We start from the raw sequence: 24,518 nt of genomic DNA, 5'->3' as shown, positions 1-24,518 counted from the left end.
TATATTCGAGTTGTTAATATCGGTTTTAGTAAACCTGTGACATCTGTGAAGAAAGCTGTTGAGATAATACAGTTCTAGCAGAGCAGTGTCTGAAACAAAGTCATCATCGCAGTTGATGTTCTTTTGGTAAACTGGCACTCTTCCTGAGAAGTTTTATTTGCTTCTCAGATTTTTAGGGTACTTCTCATAAATTTTTTCTAAAAACTGGTTTCTAAACATATAAATGTTAATTCCTGTGGACCTATAATGCCTTGAAGTGCAAAGATTAAGCATGGATTAAGATTAAATTGAATTGGATGTGACCTTACTGGTGTTTTAAGTTAAGTCTTAAGTCTTTGCATTATCAGATATGTTTAATAAACATAGCTGTGACCCATACTAATTATTATTTACTTCAGAGTTGTCTAGTCATGGCAGCTGCAGAAGCTACTTCCTGATTTTGTACCTCAAACATGTTCTTCTTTGCCTTATTTGAACAGCACATCCATACTGTAGGTCGTGACTTGGAAAGATGATTGGGCTGGAAAGGCTGCAACAGCTGCCCCAGAGTGTCAGTTTGTTCCCTTTGCAAAGATGGGAAAGGTGGTGGTTGAAAATATCCAAAGAATGTATATTTAAAAAGTTATTTTAGGACCATGTCCTTTTTGTAGTCTAACATGTATTTGAAAACTAAGGCCATCCATAAAAAGCACAAATACAGTAGAACTATGGGAAAGTATGTAAAAAATGTATGTCTCAAGGAATCTAACAATCTTTAGGAGTATAATAAGCTTTGTTTTTGCATTTTAAAAACATACTTTCATCTTTGTATATTCCACTTGCATTAGTGAATCTGTTTTGTGATTTTGAAGTATTCATTTTTATCTTTTTGTGTGTTGCATAGATTACAGATGTCTGCAAATTCATTGAAAGATTCCAAACTGAGAGGTAAATACAACTTACTACTTCTCTGCTCTGTGAGTGAATACTTGCTTGAGTAAACTCAGTCAAGTGATGGATATAATTATTTCATTATCAGATCTTTTAATGTATGGTGTGGCTTATCACCATGCGGGTATGGAGGTATCTGACAGAAAAATAATTGAAGGAGCTTTTGCTGTAGGAGACTTACCAGTACTTTGTAAGTAAATTTAACTTCAAAAGTCAAAATGCTGTTAATGTATCCTGAGAAGACTGCAGTTTGGAAGTGGCAATATTTTATGATTCTATAGCTTGTTTAACCTTTGGAATTACTTTGTGAACTCCAGATAAAGATGTGCCTGTATTTCACGTGCACTTTTACCTCGTTGGGTATACATATGCAGGTTACTGAAGACCATAGAACTTTTCTTAGCATACATGGAAGTCATCCTATACACTTCCGTCTGTATAGGTGTGGCCATGTCCATGTCCATTTGGTCTTCGTACCTCTGAGCCATCCTGTTGAGGTGGAACTGTCTGCTAGCGTGTCTTTTCTCAGAGTTCACATGGTGTTTTCTTTGTTTGTGTCCTTTGCAGCAGTGGCTTCCCTGAGGGTGATCTTTTACATTTATGTTTCTTAGATGGACAGGATGCTATTTTCAAAGTCCCATGCAAGATGTTTTGATTGATGGTGAGGTTCCTAAGAAATATTCCATCTGCTGTTAGCTGAAATGAGAAGGTATCTCTTTGAGACATGATGGTCTCATCTCGTCCAGGCTTTTTTTTTTAAAAAAAAAAAAAAAAAAGATTCAGACCCTATAGGGAATTGTCTGTCTGGTTCATGTACAACACTGAAAGATTCATGGATTTTTTTCTTTCCTGTACAATGGTCATGACTCACTTGTCTTTTCTCAGAGTTCACATGGTGTTTTCTTTGTTTGTGTCCTTTGCAGCAGTGGCTTCCCTGAGGGTGATCTTTTACATTTATGTTTCTTAGATGGACAGGATGCTATTTTCAAAGTCCCATGCAAGATGTTTTGATTGATGGTGAGGTTCCTAAGAAATATTCCATCTGCTGTTAGCTGAAATGAGAAGGTATCTCTTTGAGACATGATGGTCTCATCTCGTCCAGGCTTTTTTTTTTAAAAAAAAAAAAAAAAAAGATTCAGACCCTATAGGGAATTGTCTGTCTGGTTCATGTACAACACTGAAAGATTCATGGATTTTTTTCTTTCCTGTACAATGGTCATGACTCACTATGAAAATTTAAGGTAGATGCCTTGACTGTGATCTGGCAAGCTGGCTAGAGTTGCAATGTTCACAGTATTAAAAAGTCTCTGCATCCCTGCAATCTACTGTACTTTGCTTGGTGCATTTTGTGTGGCTTTGCCAATTACAGTGCCGTTTCTGTAATCTCAGGAGACTGTGGTTCTCTTTGCAAAAATAACTTTAAAACCCTGTGCCACAGCTGAGCACAATGTGAATGCACGTTTCAGTGGACTATCACTGAAAGAATGCAAAGTTGCTTATTGATACATAAGTTGTTTGGAATTCATAGTTTGTATCAGTATTTCAGAATTGCCTGAGATGCTAGAAATATATTTCTACAACTGAGGGGAAGCTGAAAGAGTATGGGGTGTATTCCACTTTATATGTCTGTGAGCATGATGCCAGGTAGGGTTTTAGCACGCCTTTTGCAGATACTGTGAAGTGGAAAAACTCTTTGGTCCTGAAAGAGTGTACATATACTCAGAGTGTGTGTATACTTGTATATATGTAAACATACATGGACTGAAGTTCTGATTGCACTAGTAAGTAACCTTTCTTGGCAACTTCTTTATGGCTAGGTCATTTTGCTTTGACAAACTTCCCATTTTGCATACAATATGAAATATGAAAAATAACAATATTCTCACAAGATGGTGTGGTTATGCCTTTAGTTTAGATTGGATTCTTCTTTCCTGATGCACCTATAATTTCTAATTTTAGTTCTCCTTTCATTTAAAAAATGAATTGGAAAATTAATACTTTGTTTTCCTAGTGGGTGAGTTATACCAGTTAGCCTGTATAGCTGGCTTTCCATGTGCATTTCTGGCCACGCCATCTGTTCATTAGAGAGAGTATTAGAAAACATGAGTGTGGGAGAAACTTGACCGGTGTTTTCTGTGTGAGAGTGTGGTAAAGTATTGTGACAGTATTGGTGGTGATTCTGGTTTGCCACCATGGATATAAACAATGCTAATGACTGATGACTTAAAATTAGATCTTAAAGATACTGATCACTACAAAGCGAGATGAAGTCATAGCTGTATTCAAATATCTATCCATGAAGAAATATGAATAATGCTTCTTCTGTCTGTGTGTGTGTTACATTGAAGAGGGATTGGATTCTGGATTATGTCCAAACATTAAGGAATGTTTAAATAAAAATAACTGGGATGTAATTTGTTAAAGAGTACTTGATAATAAATGAATGCTGATGATCAGATAAACAGAAATTGTTATGCAAATACGTGTCTGTAATCTATGTGTAATTCTTTGTGGTGCAGAGCACCCACTGACTTCACTAGAAAATACAAGCTCTTAGAAATCAAGAGTCACTTATTTGCTTCTTGTTGAGTGTCTGCCAGACATTTCGATGGTGTTCATCTTGCAATCAATATACTTTAATCTGATGTAGTTACTACTAGCACCTTAGCTATGGGAGTCAATCTACCTGCACATCTGGTGGTTATAAAATCCACGATGCATTACGTTGGAGGAGTGTTCCAAGAGTACAGTGAAACTGATATCCTGCAAATGATTGGGAGAGCAGGAAGGCCTCAAGTAAGTTAATACTGTATTATATTGATTTTATCTATAGGTAGATCAGTAGAAACAGTTCTTGGCAAAGAAACTACAATGCCAACAATTTTTCGGCAGCATTCAGTTTTTAAAGGGTTCTTATCAATAGTTAAATTACTCCTGGGTAACTTCTTAATTGAGAAACAAAACCTAACAGATTTCTGTTGTCCTCTAAAAAATACTGCTTCACCTTGCTGTGGAAAAAGATCTAAAGATTACATTTGGGTTACATAATGAATGGGGCCTAGAGAAAAAGTAGGAAGCTGACACATGGCTTATAAATTGCATGATAAAAATTCTGGAATATTGAATAGTATAGACAACAATGTGCTTTTGTTCTCCTAACATCAGAACAAGGAAGCATCTAATTAAGTTAGAAGTGGAGTAGAGGGGGAGGGTCAGAAACACTGCCTTCAAAAAGCTATAATTCATTTTGCTTCCACAAGAGGTTGCTGATGCCAAGAATGCTATATTTTAGAAAGGTTTTAGACATTGCTTTGGTTGTAAAAAGGAAGGGGAGAGGGGAATTTAAAAATCGCTGTTTTAATTATACCTCTTCAAAGTCTCAGAATCATTTATGTTAAGTCTTTCACTTTTAAGTTTTTTAGTTTTTAGAAATGCAGATAAAGCCTAATACAGGAGATAGCTTACCCCACATGCGTCTGCAGAGGCTGTTTACATTAGCCACTGTGGTATGTTGTGTACATGAGAGTATTTTATCTGGACCTAAGATCTAAACTTGTACGAAATTTCTGATATTCCTAACTTTCTTAACTGATTGGGTTTGTTTTTTTTTGCTAGAGACTGTAATTTAGTAAGATTTTTAAAGTTGTGACTCAGAATCCCAAGCCACTGTAACGTACTGAGTCAAGACCTGAAATATTTACCAAGATCTGCCTTTCTGTATTACATACACTAATCTGAACTAAAAATTGCAAAAGTCAGGAGACTTCTTGTAGAAAAACTAACAAATTAGTCTAACAGTATTTTTTCGATTAAAAAACAATCTAATTGAGGTGGCTTGACAGTAGATGATAAAGATTACTAAAAAAATTACTATAAAAGACTTGACTTTTCATTTAAGCCTTTCTAATGTTTGGAGATTACTAATGAGAATTCGTGTCAGTAAATTATTTTCTGTGGTTGTGAATATTTCTGTGGTTAGAAATCCTTTCCTTAACTGTGGACCTTGTAAGGGGGTCATTAACAGTTCACATTCGTGATGTTTCTGACATGTCTCTTAAATGTACATTAGCGCATACATGCTGATGTGCTGACCTGCTTGCCAGCAACGGCTGGAATCCCAAGTCCTGATGGCTACCCAAATGAGTTAGAACTTGCCTTTAAGTTATTTAAGTTAGAGAGACCTTGGCGTTCAACAGGTATTTCAACAAGGATTTTAAGCAAAAGGTTTTAATCATTTCAGCAGATATGTGATGCATATTCAATTGGAATTTTTTTTTTGCTAAGAGCTATAGAGCAGGTTTTGGGTTTATTTTTCAGTTTGACACTACAGCTACAGCAGTTATTATGACTCGTTGGAGTACAAGGGAGAAGTATATACAGATGTTAAATGGTGCTGATATAATAGAGAGCAGGTAACAAGTATTTTTTATAAGACTATATGGATGGTAGCAATATTTCATAGTTTATACAGAATGTGTTTTTTCAGGTGGGTTTGGGGGTTTTATTTTGGTCTGTTTAGAAGAAATTTAAGAAAATTTTAAGGAAAATCAAATCAAGCTATTCTGACATTGACAGCCTCTGTTTTATCATCTAAAAGCATCTTTAGAACATCTTAAACTAAAAAAAAACCCAACAAAATAGTTGTAGATTCCCGCTGGAAAACTGAAGAAACTGAAATAATACATATTGTAAAGACAAGCAAGAATTCAACCCAGGTTGTGTCTCTGAATATTTAGATGATAGAGTCTGGAAAATACCAGACTACAGAATGCACTTGATATGAACAGGATATCAAGAGAATTATGTAGAAAAGTTAAGACACTAAAGGGTAAGACAGGAAATTTTGCTTGTGTAATTTTGTTAAGGTTTAATTTTTCAAATATGAGCACTGTGCTGTAACTTCTAAATATGTATAGATTCGTTTTCTAAATAATGGTGAAACTTCACAGTTGACAGGAGTTTTTTATTTTTGCTTACTGGACTTTAAGCCATAATAGACAAAGTACATTGTTGAGTATTTACGTATTCTTTACTCTTTTCTATTAATGTCGCTCATTAAAGTGAACAGTTGAAAATTAAAAAAAAAAAACCAAACCCAGAAAATTGTTGTGGTTTGGGGGGAGGGGTTTGTTTTGTTGTTTTTTTTTTCCCCCAAAAGCATAGTTTTAGCCCTTCTTATACAACTAATTGGTAAACGTACTTAATTTTTCCTTTTTTTTTTCTTTGCTAGCTTACACAAGCATCTTGTTGAGCACTTAAATGCAGAAATAGTGCTACACACTGTCACAGATGTCTCTGTAGCTTTGGAATGGATACGATCAACATTCTTGTACATTAGAGCCTTAAAAAATCCAACTCATTATGGTTTGTTGGTGTTTTTTTTAATTGATTTAAATTATGACACTAGGATGTCGTAGATGCATATGATTTGTTTCTTTTTCTTACAGACTTATTATGTCATAAGGGATTGAAAACAAGATGTGTGTTATGGCCTGTAATATTTTTAGGAACAACAGTTTCAGTTCCTTTAATATCAGTAAATAGGAGTTTCAGCATGGTATAACATCTAAAAACTATGAAGAAGGCATTTATATCCTCATAATGATCTATTTCTTCTCATCTTAATACACTGGACCATGTATTAGTATAGTATAAAGCCATAATGTACTTTTCAGTGCTAAATATGTGATTTGCTACTAAGAAAAAGAAAATTGTCTAATACTGCATAGGTTCTCTAAAACAACATTTCAATAATCCTAATACTGGTGTCTTCAATTTTTCTTGTCCAGAACAGCCTCTGGGTCCCCAGCCCTGACCATATTTTTTTTTTTATTGTTGTTGTTTTTTTTTCCTGGTCACTTGCTCTACACCTGATGAGGAAGTCTTGGGGCATTTGCTACAGAGAATTTTTATTTAAGGATTATAGGTGGGACTGGAAGCTAGCACATCTAGTAGATGAATGGATGTTGCAAATTGGGTGGCTTCTTGTATTCTGAAATAGGAAAACTACATGGAAAGTTGCTCAGTGGCATTTCTTCAACATTTAGGACTCTGATATGTCCAGCTTTTACCTTTGCACATCTGTTCTAATAGCCACGTATTGATACTTAGATACTTAAACTATGTAAGGCTTTTGACTTGTTCCCACTATAATAAATATTTACAGTTTTTTCACTTTGGGTTACTTATCTGGCTCCCAAAAATCAGTAAAGCAGTTTTGATGGGTAATGATACTGAGGAGGAAGTACATCATTGTATTAGGTTAAAAAGCCTTATGTCTTTTCATGAAGGTTTTTCACCTGGATTGGATAAAATTGGAATTGAAGCAAAATTACAAGGTAAGTGGCTTTTAAGCTTTTTTCAGTAAAATGTTACGTTTTAGGGCAGGTTCATTCATATGTATTATATATCTCAATTTCAATATATCCATTCACAGAACAAATGCAATTTATGATATTATGCTATTGATTTTATTTAATTATTAATACTTTTGAAACACTATCACTGCATTTTGACTGGTGGAAAAGCTTTTCTTGTATAGAGGAAAAAAATTGAATGTACCTTCCTCATCTCCATACTCAGAAGTATGGAGCAGAGCATTTTAATTTTGATTGCTTGTCATTCTTCCTATTTTTCCTTTGATTGATTTCATTTGCTTTCATTAATTTCTGTTACTATATGTTCAAAAAGCCCTTTTCAGAAATTGTCATCTTCCCTTCATCATAAATTTAGCCTTGAAAACAAAGGATGTAAAATGTAAACATCTTCACCTTGTTCAGAAACAGTTTGAAATTGCATGATTATAGCGTGTTAGGAAGCAGTAATATAGAGCAGGTGAAGAGAGAGAAAACACTATTTTTTTATGATGGATATTTTTACACTGGTCATTCAAAAATGCATAAATAATGTGAAAAAGGAATTTTAGAGAACTCCAGAGTGTGGCAGATCTGTTCTAGTGGTGGACTCAGTTTATTGGAACGGTAGGAGCAAATCTTAAATTCCATACTTTTGTACAGGTAAGTCACAGTATTTGTATAGGTTTGCTCTTCAGACGTCTGAGACTGGTACCATCTGACCATGACATTTTGCACTGAAGGTGTACATTCTAGTGTGTTATTTGCTTGATACCTGAAACTTGGACCTTATGGATTGAATTACTCATTTTCCTTAGTGGCATCAAGGGAAGGCTTGCAGTCTTTCAAAGATTTCTGTGCATTAAGCATTCCGTGCAGTATCCATCATATCTCAGCTGTATGGATTTAGTAGATCCTCTTAAGAATTATTTTGCTATTTTAATTCCAAATTTAGTTTTAAAATTTTTATATGAATAGCAAATGCATAATAGCAAAGAACTAAGGCAATGCAAATACATAATGAAGAAACTGCACTTTCTCTCCAAGTGAACAGTAACGTGAGATTGAGGCATCCATCTTTACAGATAAAAAAAATAAAAACGGGCAGCACCATATTTTTCCTGTAATACTGTAAAAATTACTGAAACTATGCTGAGGCTATTTCTTGTGTAAGGATTTCCAGGACACATCTCCAGAATACACTTGGTGTATATGCTGCTGCTTGAAGTCTCCAAAAATGAGAGACATTGACTGTGACTTGCAGATAGGGAAAAAAAAAAAAAAAAAAAACCAGCCAGTGCAAAAGATCCAGCAAAATGGTGTGGTGCTAGCTAAAAAGAGTTTTCTGTCTGTAGGTGACAATTACTGTGACTTTCAGAAAGGAAAAAAAAAAAAAAAAAAAGGAGTACTTATCAGTAAGAAAAGTTACCTAGTTCATAGGCTTTTTTAGTTGTTTTCTACCTCTTCCTGTCTGTTATATCCAGGACACCTCTATTTTTGGAATGTAGGTTGAAAGGAATGGAGGGAATGAAGCATGTTACTACCTAAATAAGACTTTATGGGAAAAGGCATGGTTTGAAATCACTTCTTTGAAATTGGATAGTGTTAGGGTAGAAGGCTTCACTTACAAAGGCTTTATAGATGTGGATTATATTTCCTTGAAGCTCTCTGATCTTAAAACCAAACTTTTCCTAAAGTTCTTATAGAAACTAGCTCCTTTTCCCTGCACGCATGAAATATTTTGTAGTAATGTATATAGCTGTTGATATTTTAATACATTTCATGTGCAATGTAAATTATTTCTGGTTGATGGGAGCTGTAACTTTGGGTGCCTTCCCAACTTATTTTTATATTCTGAATATTGTATTAATATTTGCCTTTTATTTACCTTGGTTTTGAAAAAAAGAGAACCAAAACACTTTGGCCATCCTCATGCAGATACCTGACTAAATAGGTTTAGTGAAGTAAATACAAATGCACCTGATACAGTATGAAAATTTCTGATGAAAGATTCATAAATACCTGTGGATATTTAAAACTTCAGCCATTTAAGTGTTAACACTGTAGTGGAAATCTTTTGTATAAATACTGTGGGCTCTCTGGTCTGTCATTCAGAATTGAATATGACAGCCTACATTCCATGCATCTAGTTTCTTTTACTTTGCTATTTTTGCTTTACTGAAGAAGAGCTGGGTTGGCTGTATCAAGTATCTTTGAATGAGATTTCCACAGGCAGAAGTCAGCCACCGGCTTTAGTAGAAGCAGGCTCATATTCTAAAACCTTTACTTGAGTTCAGTGGAATTGCTTTGGTATACATTCAGTGCAATTTTATGATGATGATTCTGGTTTATACATAAATATTTTTTTCTGCATGTTCTAAAAATACATATATTTTCAAATTGTCGACAGAACTGTGTTTGAAGAACTTAAATGATTTATCATCGTTTGATTTGATCAGGATGGATGAAGCAAATAATTTCAAGCCAAGAGGTAACACTTTTTAAAAATAAACCTATTTTCAGGAGGGATGTTGAGATATTAGTGAACTAGAAAGGGTCGCAACTATTTTTGTGACCCATTAATAGCAGTACACAAATGTAGTAGAGAGTGGAATCTGAGAGATTGTTTGCCTAGAATATATAAGCAAGTTTCTTTAACAAATCATGGAAGTTCATTCTGTTAATGTTGATTCATGAATAGATCTTATCTTATTGTTGCTGGAAATTTTGTATACAGATTAGGAAAAAAATTCAGAATATTATCACAGGATAATTTTTTGTGACAGTGCAATGGTCAGGTTTTATCAGTATGTGCTCTTCTCTACAGTCCTCTGCTAGAGGTGGCTGGCTTCTCAGCAGCCACTGTTCACAGTCTGATATATTAGTGTAAATTCGTCTCCATTGGAGAAAACTGTAACCGGTGTGTGTTTCTTTCTGCCACTCCATGGTGGGATCAGTAATATCCATCAGACAGCATGTGGCAATAACGTACTGAATCAGTGATGGTAAATTTTGTAGAGTCCTGTAATAAGAAAAGTAATCAATTTTGTGACTTAAAAAAATACACCAAAAATACTTGGCATATTTATTTTTTAAGGTATATTCTTCTTTTACAGAGACTGGAAGATTAATGGCATGGTATTATATTGCATTTGATACAGTGAAACAATTTTTCACAATTAAGGGAACAGAGACTATAAAAGAATTGGTAATTTAACTTTTTAAAGATAATTTACATATGTTCAATTGATTTTTAAACAGAACCAAAGATAAAAAGCAGAAGTTTTTCTTTCTTTTAATGAGCTCAGACTTTGTTTATATAAAGTTTTAGAGAATGTATCTAAATAAATCCAAATGGAGTATTTTTGACACTTTGTACTGAGATCTTTCAATTCCCAACTCAATCTCCCTTCATTAACCTTATTCATGAAGATGCAAAGTGGCTGAAGCTGTTCTGTTTATGTATTGAACGCTGTTTTGTGGTTTAGTAGTTATTTTTTATTGCAAAAACTAGCTGCATGCTGAGCAGGTTTTACTTTCAAATGAATGTTACTGTCTTTCTGTTTTAAGTAATTTTCCCATCAGATAACAGGTTGTTACGGCTACTGTTAAGTCACAAAAGACATTTTGTTTTCAAGCAAATACTATGGTAGAACAGATTGGGTATGAAAAAATGGAATGCCTGTTCTCCTATGGCTGCCTTTGTTACCAAAGTGTGAAGAAAGTAAGGTGAAATACATAACAGATCTGTATTGCCTTGTATGTCATAAAGTGTTAGCAGTGTGGTTGATTTTTGGATAATTTCAAGTGGAATAGTAATTTAAAATCTTAAAGAAAAATCTTTCCCTTTTGTAATATATAATAGCCTTTATGGGAAGATAAAAGTTGGTCAGTATCAGAAAGAACTGATTGAATGTCTTTTCATGGTCATAGTATTGAGACAATAAAATTTTTTAGTAGTTTTTATTAAACAAAAAGTTGGAAGAAGTGATTGAAAAAATGACAAGAATAATAAAAAAGGAAAATTGTTACAGATTACAATGATCTCCAGCTGTTCAGAATTTCTGGATGTCAAGTTAAGAACAAATGAAAAGAAAATACTGAACACTTTGAATAAAGACAAGGACAAAATAACTATCAGGTATGAAAAATAAATACATTGGAAAAGGAAAGTATCTTTTTAGCAATAAATAAAATGAATAGCATAACAGATGTGTATTTTTGTGCTTAGGTTTCCAATGGAGGGGAAGATAAAAACAAGAGAAATGAAAATAAACTGGTAAATATTATATTGTGGTGTTACTTTGTATTGAAAAGTTTTCTCTTTATGGCTGCTGAAGTCCCTGCTTGAATTTGTGTCATTTTACGGAGGCCCAGGTCTTGCATTTCATTGTTTCTATTCTGAATTTTCTTTTGTTTTCCAGTAGAAACTTTCATGTTGTTATACTTTGCTTGCAATATGGCTGCTATGTATATACCATAAAATATTTTTCTTTCCAGTCTTATTCAGGCTCAGCTAGGATGCATTCCTATTCAAGACTTTACTTTGACACAAGATACTGGCAGAATATTTAGAAATGGCTTAAGAGTTACTAGATGTATGGTAAAATTTAATCCTTTTCTGATACATACAATAATCAGCTACATTTTATTTGATTAATACAACTCAGTCTTATTTTTGCAGGGTTATCTGACTTTCTGGCATCATGTAAGAACAACTTTTCTGCTTTATTAAACTCTTTGATTTTAGCAAAGTGTTTCAGGTGCAAACTTTGGGAAAATTCACTTCATGTGTCTAAGCAATTGGAAAAAATTGGTAGGTACTAGTCAGAAATGATAAATTAATCTGATACAGAATCAAACCTCATAATTAGCCTGCTAATTTCTGGGATGTCTGCTTACATAATTAAATGAGTCTCCTAATTACCCATTTGCCACAATTGAGTACCACAGTTGTCATAATAGTCTGTTGTGATAAAAGTAATCCATGTAGTAATTGTCTTCAGGTTTTCAAAGTATTTGTAGTTGTTCTTTTGTTGTTCATCTCAGTATCTTGTTCATATTCCACATTTGTGTGATTGCGTATATCTGACTAGGCTGTGCCTTCCTTTCCAAACAGCTGTAATCCTACAGGTCTGATTACTCACATGCATGAAAACCATTTAATTTGCATTGATGTGCATAGGAATCATGAAACAGAAATAAATTTACTGTGCATGAGGTTCTCACACACATGAAGCTCTCAAGTTTCTAATAATCTTCATCCTGTCACTGTGTCCTGTTACTGGATGAACTAGCTGGAAGTACAGACTTGTCATAATTTTTTGAAAAAGAGTTCCAAGATTTTGGAGTCCTCTGTGTTACAAAAATGTAGTTATACTTGTTTGAGGTAATAGTATAGCTTCCTGCTTTGTTGTCTGGTCTTATCGTACCTTTACGCTTTCAGAATTCACTGTAGTGTTGTCTGTGTTTCTTCTTTAAAGATACACCTGTGCTGCACAGAAAACTCTGGTACAGAGATCTGCAAATTAGAGAATAGCTAAGCCAGAAAGATCCCTGCGGTGCAGTACATTGCAGCTTTGCCAGCTCCGGCGCAGAAGCTGTATTGCTCCACTGGTGTGGAATCAAAGCAAGGGACAGGGCTCGTTAGCTTGCAGGTGGCACAGTGCACTGTGGTGGGACCCCGTTTCCCCTACTTGGGGATCTGTGCCAATGTGCACGTGGTCATCTGAGGAGACTGCCTCATATTCAGCGTTTCTAGGGGTTAGGATAAGTGGAATAAACATGGCACTTGCAATGTAGACAAACGCTTTCCTCTACACTATATTGAATAGAATAAAGTCAGTTCTGTTTTTTTAATAATAGAAGCGCTATATATGCATGTCTGTCCTGTTTTCCTTTTTTTTTAAAAATCTTTTCCTATGCTGTCATTGTTCTTGCAGCATGTTAGAAAGAATTGTTAACTTTCAAAGTGTTCCATTTTTTCTGCTCACAGGCTTCTTTTGAACTGTCTGATGACAATTTGCTTTCTCTTCCTGAATCAAATATTGAATTGATGCCTATATTATGATGTCTGATTCTTGACCTCTGTCATGATATGGCAGCTAAGCCTATTCTGTGTCTTTGTGATTTGTTTGAGCTCACAGAAATTTACTGATACCATGTAACATATTCATAAATCCCTAATTTTTAAACTCTAATGTCGGAATGTATGAAGTGATCTAAAATCTGTTTTACTCTTTAAAATGTAACTAAAAATTGTCAGTATTGAAATAGTGAATGTTTTCATCTTTGATTTATATTTTCTTTTTCTCTTTAATGGATAAGTGAAATTAAATAATACTAAGATATTTATTAACTGAAAAGAAATTTAGTGATTTGCTGGGCAAAAAGCTGGGATAAACATACTATAAAATTATTTCTGCTTTGGTTTTACCTTCTATAATGCAGATGGTGAGAATAATTTGAGATTAGTGATTGTAATTTAACAGCATAAAACTTAATTTTTTCACAGGTGTATCACTGTCAAATGCTATGGTAAATGCTGGGCTGACATCGTTCAAAAAAATAGAAGACATAAACGCAAGGGAACTTGAATTGGTAATGTTTTGTACGCAGATAAATATGATAAGGAAAATATCGAGTATTAATACTGTTAACAGTAGAAGTGGTATGGTTAATATATATCTGCTATTTGATTGTCAGCAAAATTGAGTGTTTTAAGTGGTTTATTCATTTATACTATTGAATTTAAAAAAAAATGTGGCTACTGCTATTTTGCCTTGAACTGGGTATGATGTTTTCTTCTACCAAATTTAATGTGGATGATTTAACATGATTCAGCAGGTTTTGGAAAACAGTTGCCTAAATATGGAGAATAGTATCATAAACACGGCTTGAAACAAAGGACAATATGCATTTCCCGTTAAAGACTGTTACAAAAAATATAAAAGGGAGTATTTGTTTACATTTTCTCTTAATATATGTTAATGATGAAAATTCTGACTTTCCATTATAGCTAGTTTTAGTTAAAGGTAGTTAGAGAATAAAATTCTTCTGAATCATCCATAAAGCACTTCTTATTTTAGAGAAGTTAGATTTTACCCCAGGAGAAGTTCTTTGGCTCTTGACTTCTTTTTTTGAGGAAACTGTTTTTCCAGTATCCTGGAAGATAGAACAGATTTCTAAAGGAAATCGATCTTATTTGGCTTTTTCTGGTTTTCTGGTTTAGCTTTAGGAATTGGATTTCTCTTTTCTGCTCTCTCTTCCAGTTTTCCTGTTACTTGTTTTGTTTTGACTCAGGCAGCATAGAAGAATCGTCTCCTATGAAACCTGAGTAGTTAGGTTTTGAGGTCATTGACTAGTTCATTGGCTGTTACCTGAACTGAAGTAGTAGCAACATGAAACAGTATTGAAATTTTCTTTTGTTTATGTTGCTGTTCTGGGCATCACTGACAGTAGAGAACCAGGAGTGATAAGGGCTTTTGTTGATAGCGTAATTACTGTGGTGACTTTGATTCCTTGGATTTACATTTCTGTTGGTATCTCTGATGAGCTGAATGTATCAGAAACGAAATTAAATCTTTGCAGATTTTAAACAGACATCCTCCTTTTGGAAACCAGATAAAAGAATCTGTTTTGCATCTTCCGAAGTATGAACTTGACATTGAACAGGTAAATTCTTTTCTATTTATTTTAGGTTTTTATGCTGGTATTATTAAATGAAAGAGCAACTACTGACTTAAAGAAATTTTGAACCTTCACTGATAGGAGATTACACAATGTTGTGGCCTCCTTCCACCTTAGCATGTATAATCAAACTCTTAAACATCAAAGGAAAACGTTGGAATAGACATTCCTGATAATACATTGCCACACCACCCCCCTCGTTAATAGCATTTTATGTTACAGATGCAAACCAGTGTATTCCACATTCTAGTCTGAGAGGTCTTGTCTATCTTGAATATAAACAAACCCTAGAGGCAGAAAAACATCCATATAAAACTTAGGGAAGAAGCATTAACTCATGTTTATTTCTGCAACGCACTTAAGAATGTAGAGAAAATAGGAAATTGTTCCTTTAACCTAGCTGGTGCCCTTTCAAAGGAGGGGTGCAGTTCCATGTGCAATCAAGAGCTTTGAGGTTATGATATGCATTTATCTTTAAACAGGTCACATAGCCTACTCTACCTTTCTGAAATGCAAAATTTGGGAAAAAAAGCCTTAAAGTTTCTTGTGAAGTTGATACAAATGAAGACACCTTAAAAAAAAAAATTACATGTGTGAAATACTATTGTTACAACGATCAGTTATATTTTAATTTTTCATTTGACGTAATACCAGATGAAGTTGTTCTCAAAAGAAAGATTTAACAATTAAAAATATCTTATAGAGGAATGTTGGGATGGCAAAATATACCTAGTTTTCTTTTTGCATCTTTCTCTTTGCATTGAACAGAGAGAAGGATTTTTCAGAGGCTCAATGTAGCCTCAATACTTAATCAAACTTAGGATATTAATCTGTGGGCGAGTTAGTGCTGTATAATAGTGTCTCAGAACAACAAATAAAAATTGTATTACAAATTGAAATTGCTTGAATTGAGCTTTTGTGCTTGTATCAACAGTTAAAAAATTATGGAAGGGCATATATTTTAGTTTGCATATTTTAGCAGTTACGTCTTCTTCTGTATCATTTCTTCCTAGCTTCCAAAATACAGTGATACATTGGCTGAAATCTTAGTAACCATCAAATTAACAAACTATGAGCAACTACAGACAAAGAGAACAGCGACAGAATTTCACTATGTTACATTGGTCATAGGAGATGCTGACAACCAAGTCATTTTTAATCAGAAAATTATGTATGTATGATCAGGTTTTTTTGCCTTGCATCTTTTTAAGGGTATTGGCTTTTACTCCTTTCTGTGACTTGCAGTTTTTGAAATACTTTCTACTGATGCCAAAAGGTACAAAATTATTCTTTATCCGACAGCATTTTATAGTCACTGCTGTCATTTTAAATGCTGCACAAGATTCAAAACTCCTAATAATGTGCCAGTGTGTTTGTCAGTACAGAGCGTATGTGTAAATATGTGTGCAACGCTGATGTCGTATTATGGAAGTCATAATTTCCTCATAAATATAAAACCAGTAAAATACCTATTAAAAAGATACATTCTCAAGTTGTTACTTACTCTTACTAGCTGTATTTCTGTAATTATATCATATTATCAAAATTGTTTTGCACTCAGAGATGTCATTAAATTTTCCAGTTGGCTAAGATGTGCTTGGAGCAAATGAGAAAAGAGAAACAAAATCTTTTCCAACTGCATGACCTCCACGTGAGTTCTGGCACTTTTGCAGAACTGAAACAGATCTGCAGGATTTTGGCTCTCTTATGGCTATAAATCATATATCATTGGAACGTTATTCTTAGGCCACTTATCAAGCAAAATCCAAGAACTAAAACCAAATAAAGGCTTGTTCACTTGGTTACAGAGGTCACAGTATACGGTCGTGTTTTCATTGTCCACATGTAACAAAACTTTACTGATACATTGCAGGGATTCTATGCTGCTGAAAACTGGAAATTGGATGAAGAAAATTGAAGTGAAGAGAGCTCGTAAATCAGAAGACATTAGTATAAATTTAATCAGTTCTGATTTTGGTAGGTTGATTGGTGTGCTTTTAATATATAAACAACTGCGTAAGAATTTTGAATAAATCATTAAAAAACTTATACCAAGCCAAAAATAAAATTAACTGATCTGGAAACAAAATTCTATCACATGTTTTCTACTAGGTTGAGTATTACCTAACAGTCCTAATTATATATCTGTTTGTCTCATTTACTAGCATATTAATGAACTGGGAAACGTTGAAACTGTTACTAGAATGTAGTATTTTTGTCTGTTGACAGAGATTAGGATTGTCTTTTGCCCTTTGCCTTCAAGTTGAATTAACTTTCAGTAGGGATAACATATCAGCTTGGTAGGTTATTTATGTTGGGAAGAGCTGCTTTGTGAATAGTTAGGTTTTGCATTGTGATAAAAAAAAGTATTAGGTACTCATCCATTTCCACTTCAGAAATTTCTACGGTGGAAAATTTTGAGCTTTAACTTGCGTAGATTTAAACATTGGTCCCCTCGGTGTCAATTTCCATAGAATTGGAAATACAGCAACAGATGAGGAGAGACATTGATGACCTTGAAACATAGAACTTTGAAAAACAATTTTAAAATAGACTGGCTGTATTAAATTTTGACATCATGCCTGCCTGTAAAGATTGCTGTGTATTAGATTAACTGAATTATATTAGGTGCTTCCATGATAAACACTGAATATTGAGACTATTACAGTAATCAGGCCTGGAATAATCTGTATTCGTACGGCTAAACCTGTGGCTCAGGAAAAAGGAGGGTTTTCTAACCAAACAGAGATAAGAAAAAAACTGTAGTTTTATTACTACTTGGCTATCACAACTATTACCACATAGTACTGAGTTCAGTAAAACTCAACACCACAGTTAATTTCTCTCAAATTGGTAACAGTGAAGTTAGACTATAAAAGCAGATCTTCCTACTCTCTACGTATTTTCAAGTCTGCATCTGTTCCAGACTTGAAGGAAATCTCTCATTTTTTAAAAGCCTGTCTGACTTTCCAGCAATATTTACCTAATAAAAGACAGAAACACTCTTTTTACAAATGGTGTCTCTCATAGTCTCATATGAATCTTGATTTAATTAGAAGTGGAACTATTATTAGCGTTCGACTTCAAAAGTATTATCAACATACTTGTTTTGCACCTTTGCCAGTACAGCGCTGCTGATAATCATGTAACAGACTGTAGTTCTAAATTTTAAAGTTGAAATTATATCAGTAGTGCAAAACCATAGATAAATGTAGTTTTAACACAATACAGAAAAATTCTGTTAAAGGGACTAATTTTATTTCTCATCTAGTAACTGTGTCTTTAACACCGGAAATGTTTGGGTTTTTTAATCTTAGTCAAAAAGAATCCGTTCAAATAATTGTATGCTTTTACTGATACATTGGTTTGACAAATTTCCATGATCTTTTAATAACATTTATAGTGTCTTAAGCTCTTTAGAAAGGTGAAGGTAATCAGTAGTTTAGAAACAGTTTTCAGCAATTTGTCTTTTTTTCAAAGTTGGCCTTGATATTCAGCAAGCATATACAGCCTTCTACTTAACACGGAGAACAGCGGGAAGTAAAGTGTTTACAAATCAAAACCTGAACACTCAGTCTTCTCTTGATGTGTGTTGTGACTCACCACAAAGTCTGCCAGCAGCAAAAGTAGATACAGGTAAATGGTCAGATCACAACATCTGGCTAATACTAAAGTCAACAGAAAATTGAATTTTGCTTTCAGTAGAGGGCTAGATCTTTATTTATCCGTATTGTCTTTTTCTCAAGTATAATAAAATACAATGCTGCTGCTACCCCTTCTCAAGTACTACAGTGCAGTTCTTTGATGAATTCGGAAGTAAGAAAAATCATGGATGTTTAGTATCTAATTTTACTGCTTGAATTTGGGAATGTGGTAGTGCCTCTGTTTTTCAGTAGCATTGATGAATTTCTCTTTCTAATTATGTTGTTTGAGCAGCCCAAAGCTTTGTTGAAGGCAACAAAGTTCTAGTGACATAGATTACTTCTGGCTCATCTTTTACTGCACAAAGTGCTCTCTCAACAATACATATGAAATAAAAAAATAGCATTTCTGTATTATATTTATCTAGCAGGCAGATCTAAACAAGAAATTACCTACAAGAAATATGGAAACAGAGAATGCAGCCATCGCTGTAAAAACAAAGATGTGTGTGGGCATGACTGCTGTGAGTTTCATTAAAACTACTATTGCTGTTACTTTCAGACAAATATAATTTATAATAGCTTCATTTATACCAATAGCTAAGTTAACAGAAGCCATATAAGCAAGTCAGGCCTGAGTTGCTGCTATGATGTAGTCATAAAAGCAGTAATAAAAAGCTTTGTCAATGACATTACAATGATTGATAATATTTTTTAGAACATCTAGCATATGATTTAAAAGCAGTGTCAAGCTTGTTACACTTTTATATAAGTATTGGTGTGTTAAATCTTTTAATTAGTATGTAAAATCTCTTAGGATCTTTTAATACGAGATATTAAGATCAGTGGCAGTTTCCATTAATCTGGAAAGAATTAGGATTTATCCCTTCTCAGCTAATCTGAAGGTTATTTTAATTCCTTTTTTCAGGTAAAACTGGAGTACCTCAAAAGTCTGAGATGAATGGAGATTCAAAGTTTTCTTTGTACCTAGCTGATTTAAAGAGCAGGAACTCAATTTCATCTGTACCCCCAGTAAAACGGTTAAAGGTTAAGTTGAATACAGTCAGCCATTGAATAGATTTATTTTACTCTGTTAGGTATTTGTATATGTTGTTTGCAGAGATAATTTCATAAATGAATATGAACATTCCAGTTTGACTTTTCTGTGTGGAATGCAAACAGCAAAGAAGTACAAAGGTACCAAGGGTCCAGGAATCTTTGAGAGGTTGTACTGCTGTTTCAGCGCTTCCAGTGATCCAGTTCTGTGCATGTACTCTTTGATTTTACTTTCATAGCGTTTGATAGATTGTGGTGGGTGAGGCATCGTTGGAAGGTACTGTACTGTGACATGGTTTTGGCAAAATATGATCTGGGTGAAAATAAATAGTGGTATTTATCAGAGTAATGCTACCAAAAGTTCTTTTTGCATTGACAGGTAGATCCACTTGTTTATAAGAAAACCAGACATGTTAATTTTTAATCTCTGAAAGATTTAATGATTTACACTTTATTCCCTTGAAAGTAGTGCTAAACTGGTTCTTTCTGCATCAAGAATGGCATTTGGGATAGTGGAGTGTTTTATTTCCCCCTCAGGGTTTTGTTTGTTTGCAATAGAGAATGATTTAGCCTATAGCTAATAGAGATAAGAATTAGTGATAACCAGTCTGACCGTGCCAGGGTACTTGGATAACTCCACTGGAAGCATGTAGTTCAAACCTTTTTAACTGATTACATTAGATAAGCAGACATTAGAAAGATTTTATATATGATATTTAAAAAGTATGCTAACTTGATACAGTATTAATGATGTCATTAAGATTGAAACTTGTTTTTTTAACAATGTTTGTATCTTATCAGTTACAATAATCTGCTTTCTTCAGATGCAGATGTTAAATCAAGCTCAAAATGTGGATCTTGAACAATTTGCTTTTAGACCTAAATCTTTGTTGCCAGCATTGTCAAGGTACTGATTAATATAAGTATCAGAAATTTGTCTTATTTTAGATAGTATGTTAAGTGATTAAAAACTAAAACCAATTTTCTGAGTAAAATGATTTTGCAGCTCTTTGCAGCTGTTCTGCTGATGTGTCACTGGCGTTTTTTATTATTTTTCTTTTAATAGGTCTAGCAATAAACAATCATCTTCACTATCTTCTGTGGCTCAGGTAGATAATGTTAATAGCTTAGGAGTATCTCAGGAACAACTGCAATCCTGGAATTATGGAAAGAGTCGTAAGTTATTGCTATGTTTGAAATTATGATTTTCACTATTTTGATTCGAATATACTCGTAAACTCAAACTTGCTGAATCAGTACAGCAACGAATATAGTATTATAGAACAATGAATGTATGGGACCCGTAATTCACTTTCTTTCTGGTGTCAATAAGAATTTCTGGTGGCAATGTAAGCATCTAAATATACCTTTCAATAAAATAGTAATGACTAAATCAAATATATGAGGGTCCAAATCTATAGATACTTGCTGAAAGGTATAATCGTAACGTATTTCCACTGAAGCTGCTTGTAATACAAGAGGTATTTTATCCCTGTATCTATACATTTTCTTCTTTTCCCTTTCTGCTGGAAGATGTTAGTAAAATACGAGCTTTTGTTTGGTAGTTGAAAAAATACAACCATTCCATAACTGAGTTCATAACTAATAAAACATCTCTAGCTGGAAAATAGTACTCCTTTTTCTGTTTCTCTTCCACTGGAAAGGCCACAAATGTTTTTACATTTGGTGTTAAATGATCAGTCTTAATTGTCAGTATATAATTATGACATTCTCCTCACTGCATGCCTTTTGCCATTGTATTTAGTGACAGTAGATTGATGTGAATTAGGTTTCGATTAATTTGCTAGTAAGTAGCAGCTACAATGTTTAGATTGTACTCTGACATATAAGAAGCACTGTGCTTAAATGAATTGAAACATTTTTTTAGTTCATACTGCCTTAAGAGTTGGCAGCTATAGTGCATGATTTCATTTTTACTAAATATTTTGATGATGGGATTGTAATCCTGTTCCTTTAAATGCTTTGTATTTTTCCTGCCATATTAATTTACCTGCTAGAGTTGTTATCTAGTCTTAAGATGGAAGACTGTTTCATAGCCATATCATCAGTTGCTGGGAGGTGGCAGTCAGTGCATGATATGATTGTGTTAAAAGAATAAGGTCATGGGAAGACAGATGGATATTCCAGTACTGTTATAATCTATGCCCAAGAACATCTTGAGGCAAATCATACAGGATCAAGGGAATGTAGTAGAAAAGCCATCTCCATTGAATAGTAGCAGAAAAGATAACCTTGGCCATATTGATTTGGGCTGGCTCCATTTAAAAAAAAAAAAAAGCATCAAAAATAGTTCTAATGATGTAAGGCATCAGTTCATATGATTTTTATAGGATTAACTACATCCGTAATATGGTATCTTTCAATTCAGTAAAAAAAACAAAAACAAAACCAAAAACCCTACGTAATTAAGAATATACTGTGAAATTGTAGTAACCTAAACCTGTAATTTATTTAAAGTTTCTGTGTCTGTACAAGAGATTGAACAACTGGTTGTAAAACATATCACAGTTTTTGTTCTACTTATCCATTACAAATGTACTACAGCTTTCTCTTGGAAATACTCTGTGAGTGGGAAGAGCCGAACCACATTGGCATAAAAAAAAATTGTTCAAAAATCTTTAATGCATAACTTGACTGATCCAGATAAAAGCAGATCTTGTTTTTCAGATGCTTTGGATGTGGACTTTGAACTGAGAGATGATGTTTGGGATGATATTGATGATGAGAAATTAGTACTTGCTAGCAACTTTGCCAGTAGAGAATTAGGTAAGGTTATTTTAACAAAATTTTTTGTTACCTACATATGAATTACTTTACAGACTGTTATTTCAGAATAATTTATTATAGTATACAAAGAATGGAACTACCTTAGGAACTACCTAAAATTGATTAATCGGCTTGATCACCACGTTTATTACTCCACCTTGAATGTCACCTATATTGAGACCTCTGATATGAAAGGGAGAGTTGAAAAAGCTATAATTAAAAAAATTTCGGATGGCCTACAACTGCATATTTGTTAACATATCTTACTACTTATATTTGCTTATCTTTACAGTAGCCCAAAACCCACAGAAGAAATATTTCCAGTGTTAAGATATTTGAGTAATATTCAAACTACTACTTATCCTTTTATATAAAATATTTACAAGGGGTTTTGGCTGGTTTGTGACTCAGTTTTAAAAACTTTCGTTCTTTTCGTTCTGGAACATGGAAATATCTGCCTTCAATTCCAGATGAGGGTGAACCACTTTGCCAGTACACAAGAAGCAAAGCCACAAATGACATTTCAAAACAGTAAGCATTATTACAATTTTACTTAGTTAAAAATACTGTCTATATTTCACATGTATCTGTATAATTAAATATATAGAAGGTTGTTCTCTAATAAAAGTGAGTGAAATTTCAACTTCTAAATGGTATGAATTGTTGAATGATTTTAAATTTGTGTGTGTGTAGGGAAATAAATAGAAAATCCTGAATTGAAAACTAAATAATTTTGCACTTCTGTAAAAATACTTAAATTATTCAACTTGATATTTTCAGTTCATGCACATTACAAGATGAGACCAATATTCAGAACTCATTTGTTTCTGTGGGTAATAGCACATCAAAAATGAACTTACCAGTACAGAGTGGAAATATAAATATGGTGAGTAAAAATATTTCAATAACAGAATTTCCTATAATTACAGTATTTCATGTGTAAATATATTTACCATATTTGACTTTTGAATCAGTTTGGACATAATGAATTTTTGAACTTTTCTGTGTTGTCCAAACATGCCTGCATCCTGTGTTCAGTGTGATATTCATGAATTTACTTTATATAGCATGACTTCCAAACTATTTACTCAATTTGATTGTGATTCTGCAAGTCATCCAAATATATAATTATATTTATCATGTGCTTGATCCTTGTCAAATGCCATAATATCAATATAAATATCCATACTACATACTACAACAATCTAACAGCTTCTCTTTTGGTTAGATATTTTAACCATGTACTTTTTCACATTTACATTGCAGTTCAGTTTTCAAGAAAAAAAACATTCAAGTCCTTCACAAGAGCTGAAAAACATACAGTGTTCTTCAATCTCAAAAATAATGCCAGACTCTTCAAAATTCACTAGGAAGGAGGATTTCTTTATTTTCACAAAAGAACAGGAAAAACAAGTGGATCCCAGGTAATAAAAAGTTGTGCATGTTTTTCTGTTGCCTCAGTGTTCCAGTTCTTTGTGGAAGAACTGTTGCTTAGTTCTCTGTGGAACACAGACCTTTAGGTGATGTGATAATTTATAACATTCATTTTAAAAAGGTGAATTTTCACAATAATAGTAGTAATTAACTTTTCTTAGAAAGGAAAAGACTTGCAAATTATTTTGCTTCTCTTGGTGTCTCTTGACTATACTTTATATAGTGTTCCTGATTTCATAGGTTTTGATGTTCTATACCTAATTAAATTTTTTTGTTTGCTTAATCTTCATTAGATATCTTCTTGATGATGAAATCAATGATGTCAAGCCCTTTCTTGGAATATTTGATGGCATTTTGTAAAACATATAAGCAAAATACATAGTAAGTGCTGGGAGAAGAAATGTAGTAATTTTTACAGAGTGAAGCCTTTAAATCTAGTTAAGAGAATTTTATTTCTGTTATATACCTATTCATTAATAGCTGGATTGCTGCATAGAGTAGATAATAACAAAATTGATGTCTAATTGACAGAATTCTGGGTATATTATCTTATTTGGAAAAGTGCTTAAATATTTGTTTGTTGACCTTGCTGTTTTCAGGATTACAAAGAAAAATACTGGAATGTGTT

General features: G+C 33.5%; 1 protein-coding gene across 1 annotated transcript in view; it reads left to right on the top strand.

The window, feature by feature from the left end:
- HFM1 (HFM1, ATP-dependent DNA helicase homolog) overlaps positions 1 to 24,250 on the top strand; it is a 36,346-nt gene extending 12,096 nt beyond the window's left edge. The window contains exons 13-38 of the mRNA XM_014938958.1: positions 884 to 927; positions 1,019 to 1,120; positions 3,581 to 3,726; positions 5,248 to 5,342; positions 6,161 to 6,294; positions 7,221 to 7,268; positions 9,694 to 9,774; positions 10,400 to 10,491; positions 11,318 to 11,424; positions 11,515 to 11,562; positions 11,784 to 11,881; positions 11,968 to 12,099; positions 13,798 to 13,883; positions 14,874 to 14,957; positions 15,986 to 16,143; positions 16,846 to 16,949; positions 18,453 to 18,608; positions 19,042 to 19,137; positions 19,542 to 19,660; positions 20,494 to 20,576; positions 20,736 to 20,845; positions 22,358 to 22,456; positions 22,927 to 22,987; positions 23,237 to 23,342; positions 23,723 to 23,880; positions 24,184 to 24,250. Coding sequence (XP_014794444.1) covers positions 884 to 927; positions 1,019 to 1,120; positions 3,581 to 3,726; positions 5,248 to 5,342; positions 6,161 to 6,294; positions 7,221 to 7,268; positions 9,694 to 9,774; positions 10,400 to 10,491; positions 11,318 to 11,424; positions 11,515 to 11,562; positions 11,784 to 11,881; positions 11,968 to 12,099; positions 13,798 to 13,883; positions 14,874 to 14,957; positions 15,986 to 16,143; positions 16,846 to 16,949; positions 18,453 to 18,608; positions 19,042 to 19,137; positions 19,542 to 19,660; positions 20,494 to 20,576; positions 20,736 to 20,845; positions 22,358 to 22,456; positions 22,927 to 22,987; positions 23,237 to 23,342; positions 23,723 to 23,880; positions 24,184 to 24,250 — 2,614 coding nt within the window. The remainder of the gene's footprint in view (positions 1 to 883; positions 928 to 1,018; positions 1,121 to 3,580; positions 3,727 to 5,247; positions 5,343 to 6,160; positions 6,295 to 7,220; positions 7,269 to 9,693; positions 9,775 to 10,399; positions 10,492 to 11,317; positions 11,425 to 11,514; positions 11,563 to 11,783; positions 11,882 to 11,967; positions 12,100 to 13,797; positions 13,884 to 14,873; positions 14,958 to 15,985; positions 16,144 to 16,845; positions 16,950 to 18,452; positions 18,609 to 19,041; positions 19,138 to 19,541; positions 19,661 to 20,493; positions 20,577 to 20,735; positions 20,846 to 22,357; positions 22,457 to 22,926; positions 22,988 to 23,236; positions 23,343 to 23,722; positions 23,881 to 24,183) is intronic.
- Positions 24,251 to 24,518: the final 268 nt, after the last annotated feature.

The sequence above is a fragment of the Calidris pugnax genome, unplaced genomic scaffold (assembly GCF_001431845.1).
Source record: "Calidris pugnax isolate Ruff unplaced genomic scaffold, ASM143184v1 scaffold18, whole genome shotgun sequence".
NCBI lineage: Eukaryota > Metazoa > Chordata > Aves > Charadriiformes > Scolopacidae > Calidris > Calidris pugnax.
The sequence above is the reverse complement of the archived record's forward strand: the minus strand, read 5'-3'. Positions and strand labels throughout refer to the sequence as shown.